Source organism: Camelus bactrianus, chromosome 2 (assembly GCF_048773025.1).
Source record: "Camelus bactrianus isolate YW-2024 breed Bactrian camel chromosome 2, ASM4877302v1, whole genome shotgun sequence".
NCBI classification, from domain to species: domain Eukaryota; kingdom Metazoa; phylum Chordata; class Mammalia; order Artiodactyla; family Camelidae; genus Camelus; species Camelus bactrianus.
The window spans coordinates 71,052,206-71,064,651 of NC_133540.1; the positions used below are offsets into that span (position 1 = coordinate 71,052,206).

At 33.9% G+C, this 12,446-nt stretch overlaps 1 protein-coding gene across 7 annotated transcripts in view; it reads right to left on the minus strand.

Annotated features, from left to right (window-relative positions):
* GRID2 (glutamate ionotropic receptor delta type subunit 2) overlaps window positions 1-12,446 on the minus strand; it is a 1,297,966-nt gene that overhangs the window by 617,298 nt on the left and 668,222 nt on the right. For all 7 annotated transcript variants that reach the window (XM_074343780.1, XM_074343790.1, XM_010953544.3 and 4 more), the window contains one exon: window positions 11,022-11,306. In XM_074343780.1, the coding sequence (XP_074199881.1) occupies window positions 11,022-11,306 (285 nt within the window). The remainder of the gene's footprint in view (window positions 1-11,021; window positions 11,307-12,446) is intronic.

The window sequence follows — 12,446 nt, forward strand, 5'->3', positions numbered from 1 at the left end:
GTGATTAATGCCAATTAAAGAAATGTAACAAAAGAATAGAAGCACAGGGAAAGTAACAACTGATCACACCTTATTGATGCAAAAATAAAGTTATATCACCTAATCACTGAGTTATTTTAGTAAAAGTAAGTAAGGTGTGTGAAATATTGAAGCAGTTTGTAAACTGCAACTTTCTATGCAATGTACATTCTCATAATCAAGACTTTATTAACCCAGTCAAAAGTCCCATTTGTTTTTAATTTCCTTAGGCTGTTTTTTTCTTTGTTTGTTTATTTATTTATACCTATGGAAAAATGGAAAACAAAAAAAAAATCATGATAGGGACTAAAAGTTGATCTAGGTAACACCCTTAGAACTTGATATTCTAGCAACTATCAATTTCTGTGATATTTAATTTCTGTTACTTACTTAGACCAACTTCCCACAACTCTCCAGGAGGTAGTGGCTGATTGAAGTACAATGATTTGTTTTACTAAATTGTGTAAAACAATGACTTTATTATAATCACTGGTGTAAGATTAAATTTAATCTCTCTACTATAAATGGCTTACCTTAAACTAGATTAAAGTAGAAAAATCCCAGGTAATATTAGAATCTAATGCATAAACACATTTCTAAACTAACCCCCAAACCAGAAATACGATACCCTATTGTTCATCCTAAACCAGTGGTCAGCATCCAAACAGATCGCTTTTAGAATCAAGTCTCTGCTTACTCTGTGCCACGCATTGTGGGAGGTCCTTGGAAGAGAACGTTCAGCAAGACGATCTCTGCTCTCAAGGAGCTTGCTAGCTACACATCTGATGATAACACTGACCCTATTACAGCTAGAAAAATCTTACAGTACTACTCATTTTCAAGACTGTAGTTGCCATTTAAATTTAGTGGCATTCTCTAGAATATATTAAATAGTAATTTTCAGCCTGATCATTGTATTCAAATATCACCTTTAAAATATTGAATTTGGTAGGAAAAGATATTTGTAACTTAGGCTTTGTAAGCCTAAATTCTTTTCCTCTACTCAACTCCTTCGTTTGAGTAGATAACACACATTTAATCATTTTGAGCACTTAACGCTTTGAAGGCCTCACTGAGCAAGAGATGGCAGTACCGCATCATTGAAGCTTGATGTTGCTGAAGTTGCAACAGGATGTCAAGCTTTAAAATTGATATTTAGAGTCTTGTAGCTTTTTTTTTAAGGTAAAAAGAAATACATCACACTGTTGGACACATGTGATATATTAAGCTGAATGGCCCTTCCCAGCATATGAATAGCAAAATCTGTCAATACCTTGTTTCCTGGGAGAAAAAAAGGGGTTTTAACCATTGAGTTATTTTAAATTTTTTGTTTAGAAGAACACTTCCTTCAAGGAATTTGAGTCATTAACTGAGTATTGCCTTGTCATTTGTAGTATATTTAGAAAATAAAGATAATAATGTGCTGTATTAGATTTTGAGGTGACACAATCCAGCAATAGAGATCCACTGAGATTATCTACTTGATAAAAACTTGTGATTTTAACTTTGGGACATAGTATTTCAGTATAAGAGTCATTTTTACAGTAATGCTGGCTCAATATTTTTTAGGACACACATTGATGAATAAACCCAAAGTAGCAGAATGTCATTCTTGCCTACTTGACATAATACATACTACTGCAAACAAAATAGTTCAATAAGATGCCTTGATTAATTCTATGCTCATTGATGCACACAGAAGTAAATGAGAGAACTGAAAGCTGGTAAGTGGCCAAATGAGTAATAAACTATTTTAAGACTGTCTGGAGAGAGAGTTAATAATATTATAGTCATCAGACATTTGGAAACACCCTCAGGGTAATTATAAACATTTGCTATAAATTAAGAGGAATGTGTCCATTTTATAGGCCTTGATTAAACCTACATCAGGACTGCACAGAATAAATATTATGATTCCTAGGAACGCATTCATGATGATGGCCAATCAATGTTCATTTCAAAAGGTTCTACCATATGGCAATTTAACTGTAAGGAAGGTGATGTACTGAAGGGTAGTGCTTAAGGTCACTCAATTATGTACTGACCTTTAATGTGGGATCATTAAATCAGTGTTTTCAGAATGCAGGGGAGTCCATAAATAATCCATTCACTAATCCTTAAAGTTGAATTTATTTCTTTCTTTGTTTTTGTGTATATGGATGTCAAAAAGTAAGTATTTCCATACACAGAGAGAAGTATATTTTCATTTTGTCATTTCCATGCTAAGATATTTTATCAACACCTATTATATACTCCTAGGTCGCTGATTTTCAGAAAACTTAGTTTAACAAATTATAGTAGATATTTACACATGAGTAAAAGTTTTGTTGTAACTTAGAAGACTATCCTGAAACCTTAAGGAAAATGTCAGAAAAGCTAAGAAATTAAAACAAGTTTAAATTAACCAAAATAAACAAATCAAACTAAAATTAAGAAAGGAATATTTTAAAAGCAATTTTAAATGGGAAATTAGTAAGATAAACTTTTATAATTTTACATGTTATAATTTAACAATATTAAATTTAAAAATTAAGTTAATCAAATTAAAATAATCTAATTAATATTTAAATATGTATTTTCTTCTTATAAGCAAGGTTTCCTTCAAACTGGAAAGGAGAGCACATGTGTCCACATATGCCTTCTCTTCACCCAGAGGGTCTTCATGTAACTCAGGCTGGTGATTGAGTGCCACCATGTCCCAGACCTAATTATTTCGTTTAAGGTTTAGCACAGGACCCAAACAGAGCCTGAGATTTGATATGTGGACAAACAGCCATATGTGTGATGTTGATATATAGACAAAGAAGGAAAAGGATCTTTTTTTAGTATAATGATCTATAAGAATATGCTTGGAGTCACCAATGCCATCTGTCTTGCTTGAGAAGGAAGATAATACACAAAAAGAAGATTTAGCCAACTACTTTCAATAAGTTCGTGTCTCTACATCACCACTGTAACAAGCTCCTTAGATCCCTATCATCACTGTATCCCTCCATGCTCCGTAACTGGACCCATTGATTAGTTTTTGAATAGATTCATCCCAATACTAGGCTATGGGACCAATATTTTTTTAAACAAAGGAAATTAAAGAACCCAAATAGCTCCTTTGATGAAATGTACATCAACCTTCCTGCTTATGTCAGTCTTGTAAATCAGTTCTGTTCAGTCCACTCATCCATGAAATTCAACTTTTCTTTCAATATTCTCAGAATAGAAACCTCCCATTAAGTCAATCTATATACTTTTATTCTATTTTGAAGACAAGACATTCCTATATCTTTCTGGCTTCTGTATACTGTCAATTCCAAGGCTCCCTGACTCAGGAATCTAGCCACTGGCTGGTACATTCAACTAATTCCTTGCTTAGACCTCTCTGATAGTGAGCCTGCCCGGCCGATGACTAACTGCTTTTAATGAGCCTCCCTAAATATCATATTCCACGTACTAGACCAAATTTCCTCTCAGAAATTTGGCTGAAAGCATAAACAGCACGCTAAGCAAATTGAGGATGATGCAAAATTGGAAGGATAGGGCAATGTAACAAGTAATACAATAAAGATTTAACAAAATGTTACAAAGGCAGAAAATATGAGAAAACACAACAAGATACAAATTTTTTTGTTTTGCTAAAAAGAGGTAAAGGTCTCACCTCTCTAAGGCAATAAAATAGCATGTGGCATATTGTGTAATCAGTAAATGTGTCAGACTATATACAAAAATACTGAAAAAATAGAATAGATACAGGCATTTACAAAGGTGGACTATCTGAAAAGTACGTCAAGTTGAAAATGGTTAACTGTTCTTGGTACTTAGGCAGTAGAAGACTAAGTAGGCTCATGGCTTATAATCATTTTCTTTACTTATTGATAAATGTTTGCAAACAAAAGGATTATTTATTTTATATTATCCCAGAAATGGACTGTCTTGTCCAATACATTTTAAGTTTCACATAATGAAAAACTTCCTGACAATTAGAAATATCCAGTATCTATAATAAGAAATAGGCTCTTTCAGAATATAATAAATTCTTTTCTGTTTGAAGTATACGACAGAAACAATAATACCAGTTAAAGATAATGAGGAGGATGTCTGCTGAAATTTGTCTCCAAATGCCTCACCTAGGAACAAAGCTGGTTGTATCAGAAACACCTGGGTGATGTTAAAATATGTATGTTTCTACTGCTTATCTTGCAATAATTCTGTTTCCAGGGGTCTATAATGCCAAACAGCTTTCCATAGTAATTGTACATTTTTACATCCAGCCACAAAGTAGGAGAGTTCCAGTTTGCCACATTCTTGCCTGCATGTAGTACTGGCCTTCAGCCAATATAATGGGTACAGACTGGTATCCAGCTTTAATTTGCATAGACCTGTGGACTAAAATCGTTCAGCACCTCTTCTTGTGTTTATTGGCTATTTACATATCTTCTTATATAATTGTCTGCATAACTTTTTTTCACACTTTTAATTGTATATTTCTGTTGGTCTCATACTGTTGCTATGTAGGAGTTTAGTTTGTGTAATTCTCTGAACTCTTTACATAGCCCATTTATTTACACACGTTTTTCAGATATGTGTATTGAAATCTATTCCCCAGTTTGTAGTCTGCCTATTTATTTTCTTAACGGTGTCTATTATGAGCAGAAAGTTTTCATTTTGATGAAGTCCAAATTGCTGCTAGCTTTTTTGATTAGTTCTTGATGTGTTTTAAGAAATCTCTGTTTACCCCAGAGTCATGAAGATTTTCTCTTATCTTTCCTTCTAAAAGATTTATAATTCTAGCTTTTAGTTTAGGTCTGTGATCAATCTTGAGTTAATTTTTGTATGGTGTGATAAATATGTTAAAAGTTTTATGTGTTCTTTTCATACAGATCCAGAGTTTTCTTAGTACTAATGGTTAAGAGCACACCACCACTGACTGGGCACATTGGTCAATAGCAAAGTGACTGTGTATGTGCGGGTAAATTTTTGAACTCTATGATCTATTTGTAAATCCTAGGCCTCCAAGAAATGAGCTTTGAAATCAGATAAAACATTGAATCTAATTTTTCTCCAATACAAGTTCTTTAGATATTCCATATGAATTTTAGAATCAGCTTTCAATATTCAATCAGCTTTTAAATCAATATTTTCAAAACAGTCTTACATTTTTACTTCCTCTACAAACTGTATTCAATATTAACTTTTATTTCTTGCTTTATTTCAGTGGGTAGGACTTTCAGTACAACATTTTCTTCTGCAGATAGTTAGTGACATTTTCTCTTTTATTCCTGATATTAATAAATTTTACTTTCTCTGTGTGTGTTTTATTATAATGGTTTTGGTTTTGTTAAGAATTTATCAATTTTATTAATCTTTACAAAGTATTAGTAATTTTAGATTTTGCTAGTTTTCTTTATTGTTTGTTTTCCATTTCATTAATTTTCATTATTTTTTAAAAATTGTCTTCTTTCTTGTACTTAGGCTTTCATATAGCCTTATTTTGTTACATTCTGAAGTTGGAAGTTTAATTTCTTTCTAATTAAGCCTTGCTTTAAAAAAAAAAATGTAAGTGTAGGTTTTTGTTTTTGTTTTGTAGTTACTGTGCTCGGGGCTCAATGGGCTGATGTCCTTCCTGGGCATGATGCTTCTTTCTGTTTCTCCAGACCAGCCTGGGTGGCAGCTTGGCCTAAATGGCGCTTAGGAGATTCGGACTTAATCCTCTTTCAGACTCCTAGTCTTTTATTAGATGAACATGACTCTGTATCATAAGGATAATGGGCACATTGTGAGTACACTTTGTCAAGTCTCCCTATAGTGACCAATGCAGGCTGAAGTGGGGAACATAATTGGCTTCCATAATTTTTATAAAGTGTACTTACATTTCTTGCACCTGACCATTTCTGATGAAAGGTTTGAGTGCAAATAGGAGTTAATAGAGAAAAAAATGAAACCACAGCTACTGAAACGGGACACACCAAATTTCTGGAGCTGGAGGGAGAGAAGCAACCCCAACACTTGGGGAGGGAACATCTTTACACCTCCTAAGAAGTAGGGAGAGGAGATGGACATTAATGGTCTTTGTCTTTCAGGAGAATTTTTTTTTCTTTAAAGATTACACCCTGGTGCACACCTTTCAAACAGGTATAAGTGCCTTAAATTTGACTGCCAGGCATGCTATTCCTTCCCAGAAGGCTAGCCTCATAACTTGATTACCATTCCCCTAATCTTACCAAAATGTCTACTGAAAACAGTGGGGGATATACTTGTCCTGCAAAACACCTGTTAGTGTCTCCAAATACCTTCTCCACCATATTCTCATTGATTACATAGAGAGATAAGAAGGTTCCCAGACTGGTGCCCTAGAACAGAAATTGGTAAGCAATTTCTTAAAGGGCCAGCTTGTAATATTTTAGGCATATGGGTTATATTGCTTCTATTGAAAATGCTCAACTCTGCTACTGTAGTTCAAAAGCAGGCAGTGAAGATGTAAACAAATGTGTATTCTGTGTTGCAATGAAACTTTATTTACAAAAAGAAGTTTCAGGTCTTACAAGTAGAGTGTTGATCTCTGGAACACACAAGAAGGACAGACTGCACTCACTGCCCTCAGGCTGTCCCTTCTAAACAAGAGCTGGACTCAAATAGTCTATATAAATCGAGAACTCATAGCACCACTAGCTGGCAAGGAGGTCAAGCTGGAGGCCATACTGATGTGTGTCCCCTTTCAGGACACATGGTGAACAGGTTTACTAGAAGCCTATTGTAAAAAATTCAGGTTTGCTAAATTGGGGTTCCTCTGCTCTCATACCAGCCCACAGCATGTACAAATCCACCTAAGCAGTTCCACATAGCCTTGTTGTACCTGAGGCTGAGAGGAACTGACATTAATATAAGGCTCATGCTGCTTGCTGTGCCCTGAGTACTAACGTCTTCTCTCTCTAATCCAGGAGCGCAGTGTTTTCTGCCAGCATCCATAGAATTGAGGCAGACTAACTTGTGAGCTTGCAAGTAGGATAAAATCTCAGACCCATCACAGTAATTGGCAGTAGCATATCACAACCCCCAGTTACATGCAATCCTGGGAAATACAGTTTTTCAGCTGAAAGTACAGCTCTCTCAAGCAAATCTGGCATTTTGTTAGCAAATTTAAAAGGGAGGATGGTTACTGTACATGCAAGTGGCTATTTCTGCCGAGAGGTCAGCCTACTTTGACCCAGTGATTGTCCTGTTTCCATGCTTCCAATGATAACCAAACCTTCCAAACTGACATACAGTGTTCATCCTTGAATGATGTTAATATTCTGAAGATCTGCAGGCTTATAGTCATTGTCTGTCTTTAATAAAGATGGTTCTATAATTTCATTTGTAAACTTGTGTTTTTATTTCAGAGTGTCAGAAATTAATCTTATTCTTATTTCTATAGCATCAAAATAGTCTAGTGGTTGAAAGCAGGGACTATGGAAGAGACCAGCAGTTTTTGAATTCAGGCTTCTTGGACTTACTTCTGAATCCTGATCTCTTACTACCTCAGTTTTTTCCTTTGTAAATATCATCATCATCATCATCATCGTCATCTACCTCAGACAGCTGCACGAGGATTAAATGAGATGAACAGAGCCTGGGTATAATAAATGTTCTCTCTAAGATTATCTCTTGTTATTATATTCGTGGGCAATAGTTGACTGCAACCTTTTTATATTCATTATACATGGTTAGAAGCATAAGCTCTGGTCAGACTTTAAATCTCAGCTAAGTTTTGTGAACGCATTACCCATGGGTTGTTTCTGTTTTTCTATTTGTAAAATTGTGATAACAATATTATCCACCACATAGTGCTATTGAGAAGATTCAATGATACAATGTAAAATACTGATTCTAGTATGTGGCAAATAAAAATGATCAGGGATATTACTTCTAATATTTTTATTGCTGCAAGATTTGTTCACTCTTTCTGTCTTTTAGAGTGGCTGTCTCTCACACACTGTGAAAGTTAAGTAGGATTCTGAGAGGCAATACTCAAGATCAAAGTCTATCCATAAAGCCTTCTTTGATCACTGCTGCCGAAATTACACACTTTTCTTCATTACACAACACTAGCACTCAGTTTGCATCATTCATGACACAACACACTATTTTCTCTATTAAGGGAGTCATATAACTATTTTTCCCTTTTGATAATTGTAAGCCTCTTAAAGGCAAAGACTACTTTCTGTAAAAGTTTTAATCTCATATTTTGCATTTGCACTAAGTAAGTGAGCTATGAACACTTCCTGAATGACACATTTTTAAAAGTTCAACACTTCCTCTTTTCAAACTTTTTAAAAAATACCTTGAATCAATCCATTCAAATAGCTTCACATTTTTTTCCCCCGCTCTTCATCCATTTACTTAGAATCAAAGACTTGAATTTTCTTTGTTAAGGAATTTAAAGTAGACTTTTATACTGTCCCCTTAATCATAATTAACAGCTTTTGAAAAAAGTGTTTCTCTAATTAGCTGGATATAGATGCCTAATCCTTTTTTAAAAGTGTACTTTTCTAAGCAAAATACATTTTCAATAACATTTGGCTCCAGCAGGCTGCCTGATTCCATCCATGGATGATGCTTAATCCATTTCTTCATGAAAGTAATTCCTGATAACCAAGATAAAAGTCAAATATAATTCCAATGTTTGAACTTAAAATGATGACACTGATGAATGGATATGTAAATACATGTAGCCCTCTTCAAGGTACAAAGTATTTGGGTAGCTTGATGTTTACTTTGGACTCTAGCCCAGTTCTTTACTAGTAAGATTTATTATAAGTATCAAAGAAAAATTTTCTTTCATTGAACAAATGTATTACTGGAAATAATTTTAATAGTACAAGCTGGGTACTTTTTCATGAATTATTAAGTTAAATTGTAAGTTAAAATCAAGTTTATCATCAGAGTAAAGAAAAGTGCTTTTTATTATTCCCAAAACAAACACTGCTTCTAACAGAGGATCCAGTCAAACACTGTGATTGTTGCATCCTATTTATTCAAAGGAAAACAAACAAACAAAAAAGAGAATGAAGAATTTCAAATGTATGCAAATGAGTCTGTGTGACTATGAATTTAGTGTACATTTAAAAAAAACATTTACCTCATCAGTAATAAAAGTGTCTTCTCTTGTGAGAATTCCCTAACCTGCAATCCATGTAAGACTTGGAAGTAAGATAACAAGGGATTTTCTTTCCTCATGGACTTTTATAAATAAAGAGTAAAATTCTTATTTAAATGTTTTAAAAACATCTTCATCAAACATTACTGTTGTGTTCTGTATTTTACAAGACTATTTTGTTAGGACTAACTAAAAAGTGTTTTCTCCCCTTAAAGAAAGAGTTAGGATTTAAAAATTCATTATTTCAAGTTATGTTTGAGTAGAGGTCATAAAAATACCATTTATTGTTATAAAAACCCTCGATAATCTGGGAAAAAAAGTGGCAAAGGCATACTTAGCACACTGATTCCAGAGGTAGAGTTTACCATGTTTACCAAATAATCCTATCAGTGAACATCCGTTTTGTGTCCCATCCTTACTTTTACTGATGAGCCAGTTATTTTTCATTTCCTTTTTGCTTATTTTATTCATTTCAGTCTCTTCATCTTTGTTCTGTGACCCTTAAATAATATGAATTAAGAAACAAAATAAAGATTTCCGTCCTGGAGACAAAGAACTATGCTTTTAGAGGGTGCCACAGAATTTTGGCTGAAGCCTACCCATCAAGTTTAATGGAACTCTGCTGCCAAAACCCCATGCGACCTTTGAATATTTAGGGCTAATGTAACTGCCACTTGCTCTCCCTCCCTGGGAGTCCACAGAAGCTCTTATTTGCTGCTTCCCAGATTTCTGCCAACCTGTTTGTGCTCAGTTCTGTTGATGCCACTTTCTGGCCCACTCTTGTGTAACTGTTCTCCAAGATAGCTCACAATGCTGAGTAGATTAGGATAAGAAAACTCTTATTTTAAAATAGTTATTTATTTGCTAAGAAAAATAAGCTGCACTATAGAGGGTAAAGCCTTCTTGATTTTTTAAAGAAAAATGTAAAAACTAGGCCCATCTCTATTGACTAGAACATCTCTGAGACTCGTTCTTAAGGCAAATCTCTAAGGAAACATGTTTCAAAATATGTATCTTCATCAAAATCTGTTTATTTCCTCTCATTTTATTATATTAATCTCTACTCTGTTTCTTCTCTCCTGGTGTTGAAAATAATAGAGAAGCTATATTTGAACATCTCTGAGGTCAGTCAACTAGAAAACAGGTAGATTAATCCAGGAAAAAATACTTAAACAAAAGTGACATTTTTGCTTATTTTCTTAATGTAACATAAGTGAAAATAATGAGACAAACTGTCTTATCTTCAAATTATGGTAAATTTAGGGAAAATGCCTTGTGTTTTACCTTACAAAGTTAAATTAATTACTTAATTTTATACTAAGTATTTTTGTGAGCTTTCATACTGTAGATAATATGCTGGGCTATATATAAAGTAATATAAAGTGATCCCCAAAGAGTTAAATACAAGTAGATACTGAAGTCTACACAAGGGTGTAGGCAAGATACATCAGATTTTTTTGAACCAATAAACAGAAATGGGCAATTTTTTTTCAGTGTTCCAGGATCTGCCCAAAATGATTTATTAGTATTATATAGAGGTATGCATGTTTTTGAAAGGGGAGAAAGGTAGTATTGTCTTTATGACTTCCCATTATTTGAAAGATCAAGGTACACTGGAGTCACATTCCCTTTAGAAACATTTATAAACTGAGCATTAAGTATAGGTATTTATTTTTTAATTTGACTTCAAAGGGATACAAAAAATTGAACTTTGAAGCCTGAATCAAATTTTTTGTTGTCGTTGCTAGATTTGTAAGAAGGATATGATGGGACAAGAAAACCACAAGTAATAATGAGTAACCTCCTCAAGTTCTGCAAGATTCAATGAAGTTTCTTGCCATGCAAATATCAGCTTACACAAATCACAAACACTTACCATATTCACTGTCATAAAATATAATGAATTTCTGCCAGGCGTATTCTGTGACAACTCTCAGGATAACGTCGTTTAAGTAGACAGGTGGGCGAACAGAGAGAGTGTAGTCATCATTCCTGTTGCTCCGGGTGAGTCCACAGCCACTCCTTGGGGTCCCAGCTGTTGAGCGCTGGATGAAGAGGTGGGGGATATGCATGGCATCTGCCAAAGACTGGAGGGACCCTGCAGATGTGCAGCCAATGGAGCTGACCAGGGCCAAGATGCCTTGATTCATAAGCTCACAAGCTGCAAGAAAACACAGTAATATTCAAATGTCATATATTTTCTCTTTTTTTTGAGCAACAGTGACTACGGCTTACACAGTTATTATACAACTATGGAAAACATTTTTTTAAAGGAACATTCTATATGAGGAGTGCTATTGGAACTGACTTCAAGAATTTCGCCCTAATTCGTTGTTTAACGTCGTGTAATTTTCTTAGCTTCCCTTGGTCTCAGTTTCATCATCTGTCAAGAGGGTAAAATAGCATGCATCTTTCAGGATTATTGCTGAGAATCAGAGATAATTCAGTGTCTGTTATTTGTCTTTCATGTGATAGGTGTTCAATTAGTGATGGTTATACTTTTATAATTATCAATATATAACTCAGAGAAAAGGTAATTCTTTACTGAGTATATAATACAAGGTTTCAAAAAAAGGAGGTAATATGTAAACTGGTAAATGAATAAACGGGGAAATGAAGCATTTGAGGAAGGCATTTCTGGCCACAGAGAACAGCCATTCTGGTATCTAAAACTCTGATGACAGGTGTCTCTCCTATTCAGCTGGAGAAATGAAAATGTTTTTTGAAAATGTTTTTGTTCTTTTCCTTGATAATCTGAATACTCATGGTCAAATCGAATACTAAATTTCAGAAACTATCTCATTCTGGTTTCCAGCTGAGTAATTTCTAATTTCTACTATATGGTTTATGATCTCCTTTAATTTCATTTTAACTATTCTGTGCATGCATATACACTTACTTCAAAATATATTTAAAACTAGAACAAATATAAATTATGAGTGAATACAAATACACAGCATATGTAGGGAAAAAAAGTTCAGAAGTGATATTTAAGAATGCCACTATTTGAAGGCAAAAAATTAGAAATAAAATCAAAAGTAAATTCAGAAAGAATCAAGGCAAAATTAATTCCATTTGAAAAGGTCAGATATAGTTGTTCCAGTCTTTATTCTAGATTTCATGCATTCTAGATATAACATTCTGTGTATTTAAAATTTATTATAGATTCTTTTACATAATTCTTGAAAAATTCAAAGAAAAACTTAGATGATAAGTACCTCCATGTAATTAACTGGCCAGTTAACAAAGGCTAAAGAAGTGAAAGTTTAGAAGTACTATGCTAGTGACATGCATATAAACA